This window comes from Sinohyriopsis cumingii, chromosome 11, assembly GCF_028554795.1.
Source record: "Sinohyriopsis cumingii isolate HCF-2022 chromosome 11, ASM2855479v2, whole genome shotgun sequence".
Classification (NCBI taxonomy): Eukaryota; Metazoa; Mollusca; class Bivalvia; order Unionida; family Unionidae; genus Sinohyriopsis; species Sinohyriopsis cumingii.
The window spans coordinates 98372743-98389551 of NC_142971.1; the positions used below are offsets into that span (position 1 = coordinate 98372743).

The 16809-nt window shown below is 34.3% G+C and overlaps 1 protein-coding gene across 2 annotated transcripts in view; it reads right to left on the minus strand.

Moving 5' to 3' along the window:
• Positions 1–890: 890 nt before the first annotated feature.
• The window catches only part of LOC149789087 (centrosomal protein of 83 kDa-like), a 57796-nt gene continuing 41877 nt past the window's right edge, over positions 891–16809 (minus strand). Inside the window, exons 11-13 of one of the 2 annotated variants that reach the window (XM_089975283.1) lie at positions 15262–15454; positions 8896–8926; positions 3435–3553 (exon numbers count right to left, since the gene is read on the minus strand). In XM_089975283.1, coding sequence (XP_089831409.1) covers positions 8918–8926; positions 15262–15454 — 202 coding nt within the window. In that variant the 3' untranslated portion in view covers positions 3435–3553; positions 8896–8917. Of the gene's footprint in view, positions 3554–8895; positions 8927–15261; positions 15455–16809 lie in introns of both variants that reach the window. The other variant, XM_089975282.1, reaches the window with a different exon arrangement.

Consider the following 16809-nt stretch of genomic DNA (forward strand, 5'->3'; position numbering starts at 1 on the left):
GCTGATTGGTGGGGTATAGAGTCTAAAAGAAATGTCAGGACACTAATCTAATGGTGCTGATTGGTGGGGTATAGAGTCTAAAAGAAATGTCAGGACACTAATCCAATGGTACTGATTGGTGGGGTATAGAGTCTAAAAGAAATGTCAGGACACTAATCCAATGGTGTTGATTGGTGGGGTATAGAGTCGAAAAGAAATGTCAGGACACTAATCTAATGGTGCTGATTGGTGGGGTATAGAGTCTAAAAGAAATGTCAGGACACTAATCCAATGGTGTTGATTTGGTGGGGTATAGAATCTTAAACAACTGTCAGGACACTATACTCCATTGGTGTTGATTTGTGAGGTATAGAGTCTTAAACAAATGTCAGGACACTACTCCAGTGGTGTTGATTGGGGTGGGGTATATAGTCTAAAACAAATGTCAGGACACTACTCCAGTGGTGTTGATTGGGGTGGGGTATATAGTCTAAAACAAATGTCAGGACACTACTCCAGTGGTGTTGATTGGGGAGGGGTATATAGTCTAAAACAAATGTCAGGACACTATACTCCAATGGTGTTGATTGGGGAGGGGTATAGAATCTAAAATAGACACTATCCGTGGTGTTGATTGGGGAGGGGTATAGAGTCTTAAACAAATGGCTGTATGAATGGTACTGATGTAAGTAGTATAAACACTACATCACATACCAGCATCAGAAGTATGAATGGTAAATAGTATAAACAAAACGAGTACTGGACCATAGGGTATTTTTCAATGGAGTAAGCCAGAGTCTCAGTGTGACATGTCATCTCTAGATGACAACAACATTTTCTGTAAGTCATGGAAAGGGTTGTCATCAAGCATTCAGTGAAGTGTACAATAAAATTACAACAGGATACATAAATATTACGATTTGCATTTTATTTGTAAAATAAACTTTGTAGTAAATAAATACTGTATATACTGGTATACCATTAGTACTAATGGATTAGTATGACCTACCTTTACATCAGAAACTATACCATACATCCTGTACATATGAAATTTAATTATCCTATAAAACCAAGACAAGAACAGAATCAAATTTGCATCCAGGCCTGGATATCAAAAAACATTTTAACTTGAGTTCTAAACTAGAAATTTCATGTCACAAATAAAAATAGACCTTCCTTTTTGAAAAGTCTCATATGACTGGTTGGCAGTTGATAATCTTGTGGTTGATAATCTAGGTCAGTTTTATCTTTTCCAGACCATTTATAAACAATCTCCATGAGAAACAAAATCAAACTCTGAGAGAAAGTTTTAGAGGATTAAAATAATTCTTTTTCATACAATGCAATTGATTTAACAATTCTTTATTATAAATCCAATCAAACAATAAATCTTATAACAAATATATATCAGGAAACAGGATCTTAATGCTTGAGGTAGAGTTTCTAGACATTAACAAGTTTTATATATATATATAGAGAGAGAGAGAGAGAGAGAGAGAGAGAGAGAGATAGATAGAAGTGAATACTTAAAAGATACGCTAAGCATATCCTTCAATGTATTTTGACCTACTAGCATACTAGTATATTAAACAATATTAAACATGTTAATCAAAGAGTACAGATATGTAGACATAATAAACAAAAATGGTACAAAAATGGTTTACCTTTTCCTTCAAGTAAGAAAAATCTTATACAAAATTATTGCAATAGTCGTGCATGCTTTCTGTGCATCTTCAGCCATAGCTAAAGATCCAAATGTAAGCTAAAAAAATTTTTGTGAAAAAACAAAATGAATGAGAATGCAGTTAAAATGTTATTTTTCAGTTTCATTCCATTGTTGGGACAGAAGAATCATGATATGTATTAAAGAAGAATGCATTAAAGTTTTAGTCACAAATTTAGTAATTTTGTTTGTATGTATATGTTACCCTGACAACAATCCCTTTCATTGTCTAATTACCTCTGTAGAGAATCAGCTCTCAATTAATAATTTCATGCATTGCACCTAGAGCAAGGAAGTTCTTAAAATAACTTGATTTCTGTGTCATATTCCTTTGATATCAGTCCAAATGACAACAAATAATATACAGTGGAACTCATCACCCTCAGTGTAATCCCCATAAGACTAAAATGTTTTTCAAAATCCTGATTTTTTTCTTCTTTAATATCATCGTTTGTTTACCAGTAAACCAAGCCCTTTTAATTCAGAATACCTGAACAAATCTGAATTTACTTAAAAAGCCCCCATAAAACTGAAACTCTGTCAAAATGTAAAAATGTATTTTAGCTGCTAAATTCCTGAAACACTCTGGAACAGATTAGTGATGGTTAGTAATTACTATAGCAGGCGTATCTCTGAGACAAAGACAGTATCACAAGGGCATGCAATAATACTTGACATATGCATCAACAAAGATCAGGGCTGATAACAGGCTAATCTGAAGTCTATGCACCATCAAAAAAGAGCCAGCTTTTAAGTCAAATTATTATAGCTAAATGCTCGAAGGTAAGCCCCATTTAGGAAAGACTATTTATCTGCTCCTTATGTTTGATGCTACTCATCTGCATACATGATCAACAGAACAATTTATAAAAAAAATTAAATATAAGGACTTTATTAAGAAGGCATATGGTCTCACTTTTGATGCTTTGCCAATAGAGACTGACAAAGTAATATTCTACAAGTTAGATTCACTCAAATGGCTCTTGAACTGTGATCATTATGTATTATATGGAGTAATTAAAAAATTGTCGAGTATCATTCATAATTCTAATAGATTTAAAGTAAAGTTATCAAAGTATCTAATTCCTCAAATGTTTCTTGTAAAAAGACCTAATTTCTATGTGGAACAACTGTATTTATTGATATAAAATGATCTGATTTTCAGAAGAAATGTAGTGTACAGCTAAGTTTTTTCATTACATGAAGTTAAAACAACAACAACAACAAAACCAACAACTTTCTTAATTGTGTGCATTCTTACATACAGACACTGAGGTTCTCTTTTAATTACACACTAACTCTCTCATTAAAAAAAACCTGCTTACAAAAAGACATTTTTTTACATCTGCATAAACCCCAGTATAAACTGAAAACCTCTCAAAATTAATTTTTGTTTTTGGACCTGATGGGTTTCATTGTAGATAGATGGATGGACAGACAGACTGATAGATAAATGAAGTGTTAAGTTTCTTGATCCTGGATCAGTGATAATGATCAATATTTTGGCTTAGATATGGTACACATTTTGAAATGAAATTAAGTCTGTAAGGTAGAAACTGAAAGCAAACTCTTGAATTAGCTATTTTAATAGAAGAGACTATTCAGAGATTACAAAACGAAAATCCTGAGTTGGTTATTGTGTCTGGGCAGATGTCATGAGAGTAAAGGTGATGTGCTGTTTTTTTCCAGGTCTGTCTTTTCTATACCATCAATATCATCATATTCAGGGAGAGTATTTTTAAATGTACTGTGAGCCACCTCTTGTAATTCCTCTAACTGTTGTTTTTGGTTGTCATCTAACAGGTCCAATTTTTGTCTTAGAATTCTCAAGTCTTCCTGATGTTTTCTTTCCTGAAAACACAATATTTTTTATTATTATTATTATTACTATTATTGACATTTAAAAAAATAAATTGACAAATATTGTGTGAAAACTATGTCAGATGTAACTAAGCTTGATATATATTTGCACAACTTCCTACTTTTCAAAAGAATTTCATAAACAGTCATACAAATTTGAAAAAATGCACTCCATTGTGAAAATGCTCCAACTGAGAGCTAATACCTATTGGATAAAGAGCTTATTTTAAGACTCATGAAGTTTACACCAGTGTACTCAGTGAACACTTTGGACACCTGATATGATGTTCCATCTTATGCCACAATGTTATCAGTGAACACTTTGGACACCTGATTCTCATGTTCCATCTTATGCCAGTGTACTGAGTGGGCACTTTGGACACCTGATCTTATTTTCCACTTTAAGCCACAGTGTACTCAGTGAACACTTTGGACACCTGATCTGATGTTTCATATTATGCCACAGTGTACTTTGTGGACACTTTGGACACCTGATATGATGTTCCATACACAGTGTACTTAGTGAACACTTTGGACACATGACTGTATGCTCCATCCACAGTGTACTCACTGAACACTTCGGACACCTGATCTGATATTCCATCCACAGTGTACTCGGTGAACATTTTGAACACTGGTATGATGTTCCATTGTATGCCACAATGTTATCAGTGAACACTTTGGACACCTGATTCTGATGTTCCATCTTATGCCAGTGTACTCAGTGGGCACTTTTGACACATGATATTATTTTCCACTTTAAGCCAGTGTACTCAGTGAACACTTTGAACACCTGATCTGATGTTCCATCTTATGCCACAGTGTACTCAGTGAACACTTTGGACACCTGAGCTGATGTTCCATCTTATACCTGTGTACTTAGAGAACACTTTGGACACCTGATCCGATGTTGCACCTTATGCCACAGTGTACTTTGTGGACACTTTGATCTTATGTTCCATCTTATGCCAGTGTACTTAGTGGAAACTTTTGACATGTGATCTTATGTTACACCTTATACCAGTGTACTTATTTAATGTTCCACTGTATGTCACAGTGTATGTAGTGGACACCTGATCTGATGTTCCATCTTACACCAAAGTGTACTCAGTGGAAACTTTGAACACCTTATTCAGTGTTCCACTTTATGCCACAGTATATGTAGTGGACACTCTGTCTTATGTCAATCCTATACCATAGTCTACTTAGTGACAACTTTGTACACCTGATCTGTTTCAGCTTATGCAAGCATATTGGGGGGGGGGGGCAATCTGAAAGTCTGATCTGATGTTCCACCTTATGTTGCAGTGTATGCTAGTGGACACTTTGTACACCCAATCTGATGTTGCACTTTATGCCACAGTGTATCCTAGTGGACACTTTGTACAGCTAATCTGCACTAAAAGAGAAAGATTTCTGACCTGTAAACATAATAATCTATATACCATACGGAAATATATGGGAATACTATGTTCAACAACAAAGATATTTATATTAGAAGCATAGACAGACAGAACATTTACAGAGTTTTCAACCAAAGTAGTAGTATTATATTGTACATAGTTTCTAATCCAACCTTTGGTCCTCTGAGAGTTGGGTAAATCTTTTATTGTAATTTAATCAGTCTTTAATCTGATTGACAAATACCCATCCTTTATCATTATTCATCTAAAATGTGTTCCTTATATTATTACTGTCATCCAGATAACAGATAATCTGAATCTATATTGATGTTTTCTTGCACCAATTGAGAGGAAATGAGTTAATGAATGAATGGACAAGATCATGCCTAAGTAAATAGCTACAAAGAGGCATTACAAATTAATACGACTTATTTATTCTATATGAGTTGCTAATTTTGTTGACTTCTTTGTTGTTACAATATATAAATGTAAAGACCCAGGAGACAAATTCTTCTGAGGAAAACAAACCTTCTCCAATCCATGGATCATTTAATTTCTGACGAAATTACTTTTTCAAAACCCAATGAAAAATAAATGAATTCAGTATTTAATGTGTTCTTACTTAGTTCTCAAATAAATCAAACTGATATAAAGAAGATGTGAGAAGCACTGATACATGTTTAGGTTCTATTGATCATAGGCATTTCCAGCCTATTTATATTTAGTAATGTATCAAATAAACTGCTGTAATTTGTTTTATGGTGAGTTACAAATAATAACAATGTCTTCCAAATGATGTTTCTCACTTTTAGAAATACAAAACCTATAATTTGACCAATTTATCAAAAGGTCAACAGAACAAAAACTTGTATCAGAGTTAATTAGAATCATATACAATAAGAAGATCTCAATGTTAATTAGAATGTATATCAATAATGACTCAGACAAAATCACACATAAAGAAATATGAGTAATTTAGGTATGATTTATGAAATCAGTTGAATATATGATATGCCATAAGCTACTGCAGCTGCTAATACAACATATCATTATTATTATTTATGAATTTATGTGCACTGATACTATTTATAACATAATTGAAAAGACTTTTTACATTAACATTATACTACTGTGTGAAATTACTAAGTGTTATTTTGTAATGTGACATACCATTTCTAACATATAACATGTTATGTCATAGTGTGACATAACATTTCTATCAAATAACATATTTCATAATATGACATACCGTTTTATCATATGTTATTTCATAATGTCATATACCATTTCTATCATATAACTTAATCCAAATGCATATGTTTAACAACAAAACAATCATGCATACTGATATGATACAATATGAGTGCAATATATACACTTTCCTTTGGAAACTGAAGATGAAGCACAAAGAAAGGAAATTAGCAAAATATCCTGAACTGGAGGTTCACAGGCATAGTAGAAAGACAGAATATTGTGTACATTTTGAAGTAAGCTGATCTTGACCAAACTGTGTCCTTTGTACTGCCATTGGTATGATAGTAACATTACGTTGATGCTTATGTATTATTCATGGGACCCAATACAAAACGTGGAGGGAAGGATCACAAAAAAAGCTTTAGCTGCAGTACAATAAATGTTTTACTATTTATGGGACCCAAAACAATAGTGCAAGAGAAAGAAACAAAAAATATTCAGCTGCACTAGTATAAATGTCACTGGTATAAGAAAGCCATTGACACTGGTGAGATCAACTTAATTACTTGTGTACATAATGACAATTTTGACAAGGTGAGAGGCATATATACAGATGCTGGATTGACTAACAGGAAGTGTATGGATAGATGATATGAAACACGATACTCAGTATAAACAGACATACAAGCATTTAACAGTTCTTAATCTCCTTTCTCTTATGCATGCATAGAGTAATACAGTGTTGTCCCTTGACCATAAAATATGACAGGATGCACTTTCCCTTCAAAAGGAATTGAAGTGATCCTAATAATGCTTTCTCTTCGAGAGGATTTCATGTGGTCTGATACCACTTTCCCTTTGAGAGGATTTCAAGTGGTCTAATACCACTTTTCTTTTGAGAGGACTTCAAGTGGTCTGATACTGCTTGTTTGGTTGGACAGTAATTAATATTTCACCATATGTCACTCAATACCTAATGCATGCAGATACCTATGGATAACCAAACAATGCTATTTCTAGCAAAGGTGGGAATATCACATTGGCTGCCAGTTGGACATTCAGGCCTAACGTCTGTCACTTATCTAACTGCCCTTATATATTTTAAACAAATTCAAATTATCAGCACTTAAACCGTTTTCAACTATTTTGCATAACATTTTCTGTCTGTTCTAAAACATGAACAATAATTTACATGGGTAAATGCCAACATAAAAAACTTTGACTTTATATGATGTGTAATGCCAATGAGTTGGGTATCATTACCCTTCCTCTGGTGATAGGTTAACTGCAATACACTACTGTAATTACTTTTAGGTTTTATTTGCAAAAAAACAATTACAAATGCATAAATTACAGCCATCACACAATGCAGAAATGTACGAAGTGGAAAAAAAACAATTGATATCAATGAATTTTAACTTTTGTTTATTTGAGAATCAAATTAAAGTTTTGTGTTTAAACTTGCAAAAAGGATTTTCACTATCTTGACAACAAGGTGCACTTCATGGATTCTTTTAAAGGGACAACACCTTAATATATTTGTAAAAATTGTATATATATAGAGTCATGCCATGCAACTTCATTTTTCGTGTACTGATCACCAAACTGTTGTAAGACATTCTACAATATATACTCAATGTGAAATATCAAATTTGACAGGTTTGTAAATATGCTGGACTTTCCTTATGTAGGTATAATCATACAGAATATCTTTAAATTTATACTAATCATGACAGAGATAATTACTCAGTCACAATGATCCTGACCTATGACCTTTTGACTCAAAATATCTAGGGTTCTTCCTTACCCCAAGTGCAAATCACCAATAAAGTTGTGTAATCTAAGTGATGGAATACTCACTTTTCTTGAAGCTATTTCTGCTCTCAATTGTTTTTGACCTCGACCTTTAAACCCATAATTGACTGGGTTCTTAACTACCCAGGTAGCAGCCATCTGCAAATTTTGGTAACTGTTGATGGTCAAAAATTAGTTACTGAGCACAAAACATTACTGTTTTCTTTCAGTCAGAGTAACTATGACCTTTGACCATTTGACCCTGAAATCACTAGGATTCTTGTTTACCCCAAGTGAAAGCCATCCAGTTTCATAACTGGAGATGGCTGAGAATTCAAGTTATCATTCAAAAATCATTCTTCTTCTTTCAGTCTGTGACCTTACCTTTGAGCTGTGGACAGTGAAAACTGGAGTCATAGTGAGAAAACAGAATATGTTACAGACAAGGAAATGGACAACATCTTAATGGTGGGTATATAGAATAGTCACACACTCAAATCTGGATAGCTCTGGGCAACAATTTTAAGACAATTTAAAAGCACAGAGTAAAAAATACAGTATTTAGCTGGGAATCTAACAATACTGATGAAATCCTAAAAGAGTTTTGGATCAGAAAATATATTTGCTTGCAACTGTAGTAAATCAGATGCAGTCTAGAATTACTAATATCAATTATTACAAAACCAATAAGTCGCTTTTGCATCTCATTACCTCTAAACAAATTAATAGTTGACTAGATTAATAATTAGTAAAAAAAACCTGACATGATATTCTTAGAAAAAACCCAAGCTAAGCCCAATTATTATGACAAAATATATCCATTCCCATATATGTATAAAATATAACTACACAATCACAGAATATTATTCTCAGCATTTGTATATAGCCTTGTACCCAAATTAAATTAATATAAGTTTAAACAAATTTGGAGTGTTTTCATACCTGATAAGTGGGTGCAAGTAAATTATTTTTTCTGAAAGATGAATTTAACAGAAGAATACAATAAATATGATAAATCAGAACATTTATATCAACATGAAATAATGAAGAAAAAAAGCAATATATAGGCAGAATGATAATGCCGAATAAGAGATACAAATACCTGCCTCAAGAAACTGGATATTTTTTAAAGTAAAGAATTTACATAATTCTGTGCATGTACTATTATTTAAACTTGTTTTTTTCTCTCTCTAAAATTTAAAAAGTTGGAGGCATGAACATGGTGTGAACTGTTAGATAATGTCATACTTGTACAGGAGTCATTGTAGTAATTGATCAAATTACCTAGTGTGGATATCACACTGAAAACAGGCATTTGTGTCTGCACCTCTTAAGTTCATTATTCATTCCCAGTAAGAAAGAAATGTGAATATATCTTTTATTCATTGGTAATCAATTCTCAATGCTTGAAAACTCAATCATAAAAAGTTCCACCCTGAAAGGAAAAGGCCCTCCTCCTCCTCCCCCAAGAACAAGAAGGCCAAGGGCATGCATGTTGAGTCCCCAATCAAAGCATTGCTGAAAAACTTTAACCAAAACCATGACAACTGTTGATGCCACCCTAACTGCCAGAAAAGTGATTGCTATGTCTCACATCCCACCATCACTGGCTCAACAAAAAGGATCCCCTCCTCCTTAAGAGTACTTCCACATGTTTTAAAAATGACATAAAGAATACTCTCTTCGCATTACAAATTTTAATACTGACAAAAACGTTTTTCCTTTCTTTCGCAAACAACAAAAAATGATGCCCAGAAAAGCAAGGAAATTCAGTGAATTTTCATCAGTCACCTGCCATGGTGAGGTCATAAGAAATCTAGAAAACTGACCATAATATTTAAGATAGAGCTGTAAAGTTACTGAGAAAAAGTGCAGAAATGGCATTAAAAATATGTATAACTGTATGTAAGTTAGTCAAAACTGCAAACAACAAAAGATCCAGATCTGTGGAGGCATAATAATAATAATAATAATGACAATGAGGACTTTGTATAGCGCCTAATCTTTAGAAGCTCTAAGCACTTTACAACATTAGACGACACCTAATAGATGAAAAACATATAATAATATTATTACAAAAACAAACACCATGAAATTAGAAAAACATTAAAAATAAAAAACATGCTGAGAATATTTCAGGTAGGAAACATTATTAGGTCTTTAAGTTTGTTCTTGCTGTCGAAATAAGTGAGTTTTGAGAGCCCTCTAGAATGTGATCGCTGTGTCTTTGTGTCTAAGTTCAGTGGGCAATTCATTCCACGTTGCTGGGCCCTGGTATGCAAAAGAACGGTGTCCATATGACTTTGTTTTCATAGTGGGAATAATGAGTATACGATTGTCAGAAGAGGAGCGTAAGTATCTTGCTGGCGTGTACAAATGGGTGAGGTCGGAAAGGTATGTTGGACTAGAGTCCGTCAGTGAAACGTAGCACAGAGAACAAATTTTGTGTTTGATTCTGGATCGAATGGATAGCCAGTGTAGGGTACAGAGCAGCAGGGAGGTGTACTTGCAGACCAGGGTATATGCTGTTTATTCTACTGATTACTCCTAACAAACTGCAAAGACCCAGATCTACCAGCACATTATGCAATGACAGAACTGGATCTGTGCCGTTTGCAGTTGGTATCATCTTATAAGCAAGAACAAAAGTGACCTTGACGGTGTTCAAGTCTACCAAATTTCATCACTTAGCCTCAAATGACTTTCAAGGTACAAAGCAGAAGGGAAATGGTGATGGAAGAAGAAAAAAATTCTGAGTCATGGCCTTGACCTTGAAGATAGGACCCCAGCATGTAATGTTGATACACCTAGTGATGATATTATATCAGTATACCAAGTTTCATCCATTAACCTCACACAGCTATTAAATTTATTGAGCACAAAGGAAAGTGGGACAGAAAATGTACAACACTGAGCCACAGCCCTGACATTCAGAATTGTTCCCCCAATGTGGTATACTACACCCATTCTTGTGATGGTGTATCATCCCTTAATTTCAAATGGTAACAAAATTAAAGAATGGTAACACTATTAAAGAATGGTAACAAAAATTAAAGAATGGATTGGAAAAAGTATGGATTGGAAAAAGTATGGATGGAGAGAAACACATACTTCAAAACAACAGAGGTAAATGAAATAACTCAAGACTTGGTGATCAACTGGCCATGGTCAGTGTTTCTCAGATTAGATTTGTGAAACTCAAGAACTAAGGTAGGCCTCAATCTGAAATTTTCTGAATATTTAGTATTAATTTTTATAATTATGATTTTTATGTCTAAAATGTAAATGAATTATAATAAAAAGAAATATGTATTTCTTCTTTCTGAACAACTGATACACATTTTGTAAACTTGAAATCAGTTGCTACAGATTGTATCCCAAAACACTATTCATTTATGCATCTCACCCTTCACCATCAAAAAACTTAAGCCTTCTCTCATGGGCGTGACTGGTAGATCAAACCCCAAAACATGGTTTGTACATTTTTAAACCACCCTAAATCATCACAAATTTTAAAGTCTCTATTTAAAATGATGTAAGAGAATGAAAAAAGCACCAACATCATACATGAATAACATACTCTAGCAGGCATGATCAAAAAGTTCATACATTCTTTTTTTTAAGAAGAAACCCATTTCACTCAAATGGCTTACATCTACCTAGTAGCCAAATGCAAAAAATCTGGGTTTGATGGACGCTTTCTGTCAAAATGCCTTCAGATTTTGTTAAATTTTGTTTTTGTTTTATTAACATCCACATTGGATGACAGATGAACATAATTTCTGGTAGATTCCTGCTGCGTACTTTGGACGGAGAACAATTTATTAAAATATTTTTGCTATTAATAACTAGGTCCTATCTGGAGACAGCCCAGCAACATCTGTACAAACTTGAAATGCTTTCATGCCAGGAAGCTTACCATCAAATTCTGTCAAGAACATTTGAAGAACAGATCTCTGAAAGTGCTTTCCATTATTTGCAACAGAGGTCATAATAAACAGCAAACAAGCTTCTTATGTATAAATTTGAAAGGTCTTTGTACTAGGGTACTCTGTGAAATTTGATCAAATTCTGCTAGGCAGCTTTTGCAAAGCTGTTACAAGGTTTCTCCTATTTTTAGTATTTGTGGCCATATTTGATATCAAATCTGTATCATTCATATGAACCTTAAAGACCTTCATGCCAGGATGCTTTCTGCCAAATATGCATCATCTGTATGAACCTTAAAGATCTTTATGCCAGGAGGCTTTCTGCCAAATAAATATCATCTGTATGAACCTTAAAGACCTTCATGCCAAGAGGCTTTCTGCCAAATATGCATCATATCTATGAACCTTAAAGACCTACATGCCAGTAGGCTTTCTGCCAAATAAACATCATCTGTATGAACCTTAAAGACCTTTATGCCAGGAGGCTTTCTGCCAAATATGCATCATATCTATGAACCTTAAAGACCTACATGCCAGTAGGCTTTCTGCCAAATAAACATCATCTGTATGAACCTTAAAGACCTTTATGCCAGGAGGCTTTCTGCCAAATATGCATCATATCTATGAACCTTAAAGACCTTTATGCCAGGAGGCTTTCTGCCAAATAAATATCATCTGTGTGAACCTTAAAGACCTTCATGCCAAGAGGCTTTCTGCCAAATATGCATCATATCTATGAACCTTAAAGACCTTTATGCCAGTAGGCTTTCTGCCAAATAAACATCATCTGTATGAACCTTAAAGACCTTTATGCCAGGAGGCTTTCTGCCAAATATGCATCATATCTATGAACCTTAAAGACCTACATGCCAGTAGGCTTTCTGCCAAATAAACATCATCTGTATGAACCTTAAAGACCTTTATGCCAGGAGGCTTTCTGCCAAATATGCATCATATCTATGAACCTTAAAGACCTACATGCCAGTAGGCTTTCTGCCAAATAAACATCATCTGTATGAACCTTAAAGACCTTCATGCCAGGAGGCTTTCTGCCAAATATGCATCATCTGTATGAACCTTAAAGACCAATATGCCAGGAGGCCTTCTGCCAAATATGCATCATCTGTATGAACCTTAAAGACATTTATGCCAGGAGGCTTTCTGCCAAATTTGTCCAAATCTACTGAGCAGATTTTTAAGTCATTGAAAGGTTTTTAATTTTAGTAATAATATACATGTTTAATTTCAAATCAGTATTATTTGTTCAAAAATGTAGGACTTCTTCTCAGTGCCCCAGTCAGAAATTCATTAAGGGTAGGGGAGGCAGAAGGATACCTGATACCATATGGGCACTATTTGCTAGAATGAACCTTTGTTATAAGTGGCAAGATTGCTGTTTTCTTTTCCAAATTCTATTGTCAAATTGAATTTATTAGAAGAAAAGGTTACCAATGTGGACAGAGTTTTGTTTTTCTATTTTTACAAAAATAATGAATGAAGATAAGGAAGAACTTGCTGACATTTTACATTGTGTATATAGCTGACTGACTTTTTACACAATATCATGAAATAATATTTTAGTAATATACATAAGAGCTAGATTCACATGTGAAGACAACTGGACAAAAAATCTACTCCTTTCAAGGTGATACTGTAATGCCAATAATGACTTCATATCAGTGTATTTACCAGTAAAGACAGCATATGACTGAGATTTGGATCATTTTTTATAATCAAAGACACTAGCGATATGAAAGGGAGAAGCAAAGCTGCAAGGACACTAGACATTTTTAAGCTAAGGTAACATTTATGCCTGTAATCTCAAGAATTTAAAAAAAAAGCAATAGTACACAAATATTCTCACATCTATAGTTACACACAAATATACCAACATCTACAGTCGTACATAAATATAACGACATCTATATAAATTAAAACAAAAAAATGAATACAGAAATGCTTGAAAGAATTCAAGCAACACATGAGTCAGCAGTACAAAGTCTGACTTTTTGGTTTTTCATTTATTTTGTTTGTTGTTAAAAATATGGTAATGGAGGATATAAGAACTGGTACTGCAAGTATATGACAGATGGATCAATTTCCTGTGAAATAACAGATGCAGGCCAAATACAGAGATTGTGAACATCATGAAGGACTTATAACACCGTTTAAAGTTGCATGTACAGTAAACAATGTTCCAACTATTACTTTATGCTTTGAAAACTGCAGACCTAGAATAATATATGTTGGTCACTTATCTCTCTGTTTGATTAAAATGACTAATTTAAAGATTATAAATCAATGGAGACAGTTCAACAGTCATCTGAAATAAATGACATTTAATGAAGAACTGTTGTTATCAAAAAGGACATTATGAAATGGTTGTGCTTTGCAATCTATATAATATTTTTCACTCACCTTGGTTGTATCAAAGGCAATAATCTCCTTAACGACTGTTGTTAAATGGGACGGTTTAAAGTGGCATTTACGTTTTATGAAATGTTGGACTATGCTCTGAATATTTAGGCTTTGATACTTACTATTAAATGCTGCAAAAAGAACAAGCAAAGTTATCTTTGGAATTAGTGAATTTAAATGAGATGGATGCAGGACCAAACTTGGTAAAGCCTTTGATCTTATAGATAAGTTGGACCAAACTAGGTAATGCCTTTGATTTTATAGTTAAGTTGAACCAAACTAGGTAATGCCTTTGATCTTATGGTTAAGTTTTGGGGATAACACATACCTGTCACTAGGGTTAATATGATTGGAATGTGCTTTACAATCAAATAAGCATGTGATTCAAGTTTGAAAAACAATCAAAATAACCATTAAAACTGTCTATATGGAAAATAACCTACTGTTTAGAAAGTGGATAATTTTACAGTTCAAGATGGCAAACCAGTGCACAGGAGGGTGATTGTGGAGGCAGAATAGCTTGTATTTTGAATGGTGAGGCAAGGCATCCCTATATTTATTTCTATCTGGGGTACTATTACTGTCATATCTGGTTAAAGTCTGCTGCAAGATTTTAAGAATAAATAATTTAAATGTTTTAAAAATAAATCATTTAAAGTTTTTTTAAATATTTTTTGTGACAATGGCATTAACTGATGGGGGACTGGCAGCAGATTTAAAAACTTTTAAATGGAATTCATTCCAGGATTATTTGACTATTTCATAAACTTAACTTGAACAAACATATTAAATGAATTGTTACCATTCTAATTATCTAGTATCTGGATGATATAATTACAAAACAAAGTGTTTGGTTAATGCCCCCTCCCATTGTAATTCTACTTTATGACAGGATTACTCATGTCAGAGTAAATACCTTTTTTGAGTCATGCAGATGTGATTAAAGTGTAGGAGCTGTTACCTGGTCATTAAAACTGTAGTTGGCAAAAACACTGGCATCCATAGGCAGTGTAACAGATGCAAAGGACATGTCACCTATTGGTACTTGCTGCAGAGAGCCTGAATAAATAATGTGGCGGAACTGGCTGTGGCGGCGGAACAGTTCTTTCCATTGCTTCTGAAGGTTCTTGTATGTATCCTGAGGTACACAGGCACTACAACACAGGAAATGTATAAACTTTTGTTGCAAGCAACAAACACAAAGAATGTATGTATTGTCTAGGTACATAAATTAACATTAGGGTCTAACATTGCTTGTATAACATAAACTATTGCCTTAAAATTAATGGACACCCCAACTGAAAGATAATAAGTTCAAATTTTAAATGACCTAAAATAAATAATTCTAATTAGGCCATGGCATAAATGCAAAAGTAAAATAAATAAAATTAGATCAATGTGACTAGATTCAGTATGTATGCATTCACACATCAACTGGATTGAACTAAATATGCATACTTTCACTCATCTATGGGACAAGATTTAATATCCACATTCATGTATCTATGGGACTAGATTGAATATGCACACTTCCATGCATCAACTGGACAAGACTGAATATGCACACTTCCATGCATCTATGGGACTAGATTGCAAATGCACACTTTCATGCATCTATGGGACTAAACTGAAGATGATGGTACCTACAGTTCCATATTTTGCACTGGGTTAGATTTTTAAAGAAAAAGAAATTTCCAGGTTTTCCTCACTCGTTATACTGGCTATAAAAAAAACTTTTGTATCTTACATATTGTGAAAAGAAATTTTAATTCCCTTTTTTTAATGTAAGATTGATGGGTATAATTTCGGGTTTGTAAGTTCCTGGGCCTTTTCTTTAGATCTATTCCTAAGAAAGTTTTACTGGATGGTAAATGTTAGCTGCCTTGAGGCTTCTGCATTCTGACAGGCTGTTAGCTTTGACTCTGCTTGTGAGGGAGACTGAGGCTGTTAGCTTTGACTCTGATGCTTGTGATTGCAACTGAGGCTCTTATCTTTGACTCTGACTGCTTGTGAGGGAGACAGGCTGTTGGCTTTGACTCTGCTTGTGAGGAAGACTGAGGCTGTTAGCTTTGACTCTGCCTGCTTGTGAGGGAGACAGGCTGTTAGCTTTGACTCTGCTTGTGAGGGAGATTGAGGATGTTAGCTTTGACTCTGACTGCTTGTGAGGTAGACTGAGGCTGTTAGCTTTGACTGCTTGTGAGGTAGACTGAGGCTGTTAGCTTTGACTGCTTGTGAGGGAGAGTGAGGCTGTTAGCTTTGACTCTGCCTGTGATGTAGACTGATGCTATTAGCTTTGACTCTGACTGCTTGTGAGGGACAGTGAGGCTGTCAGCTTTGACTGCTTGTGAGGGAGACTGAGGCTGTTATCTTTGGCTCTGCTTTCTGCTTGTGAGGGAGACTGAGGCAGTTAGCTTTGACTCTGCTTGTGTGGGAGACTGAGGCTGGTAGCATTGACTCTGCTTGTGAGGGAGACTGAGGCTGTTAGCTTTGACTCTGATGCTCGTGATGG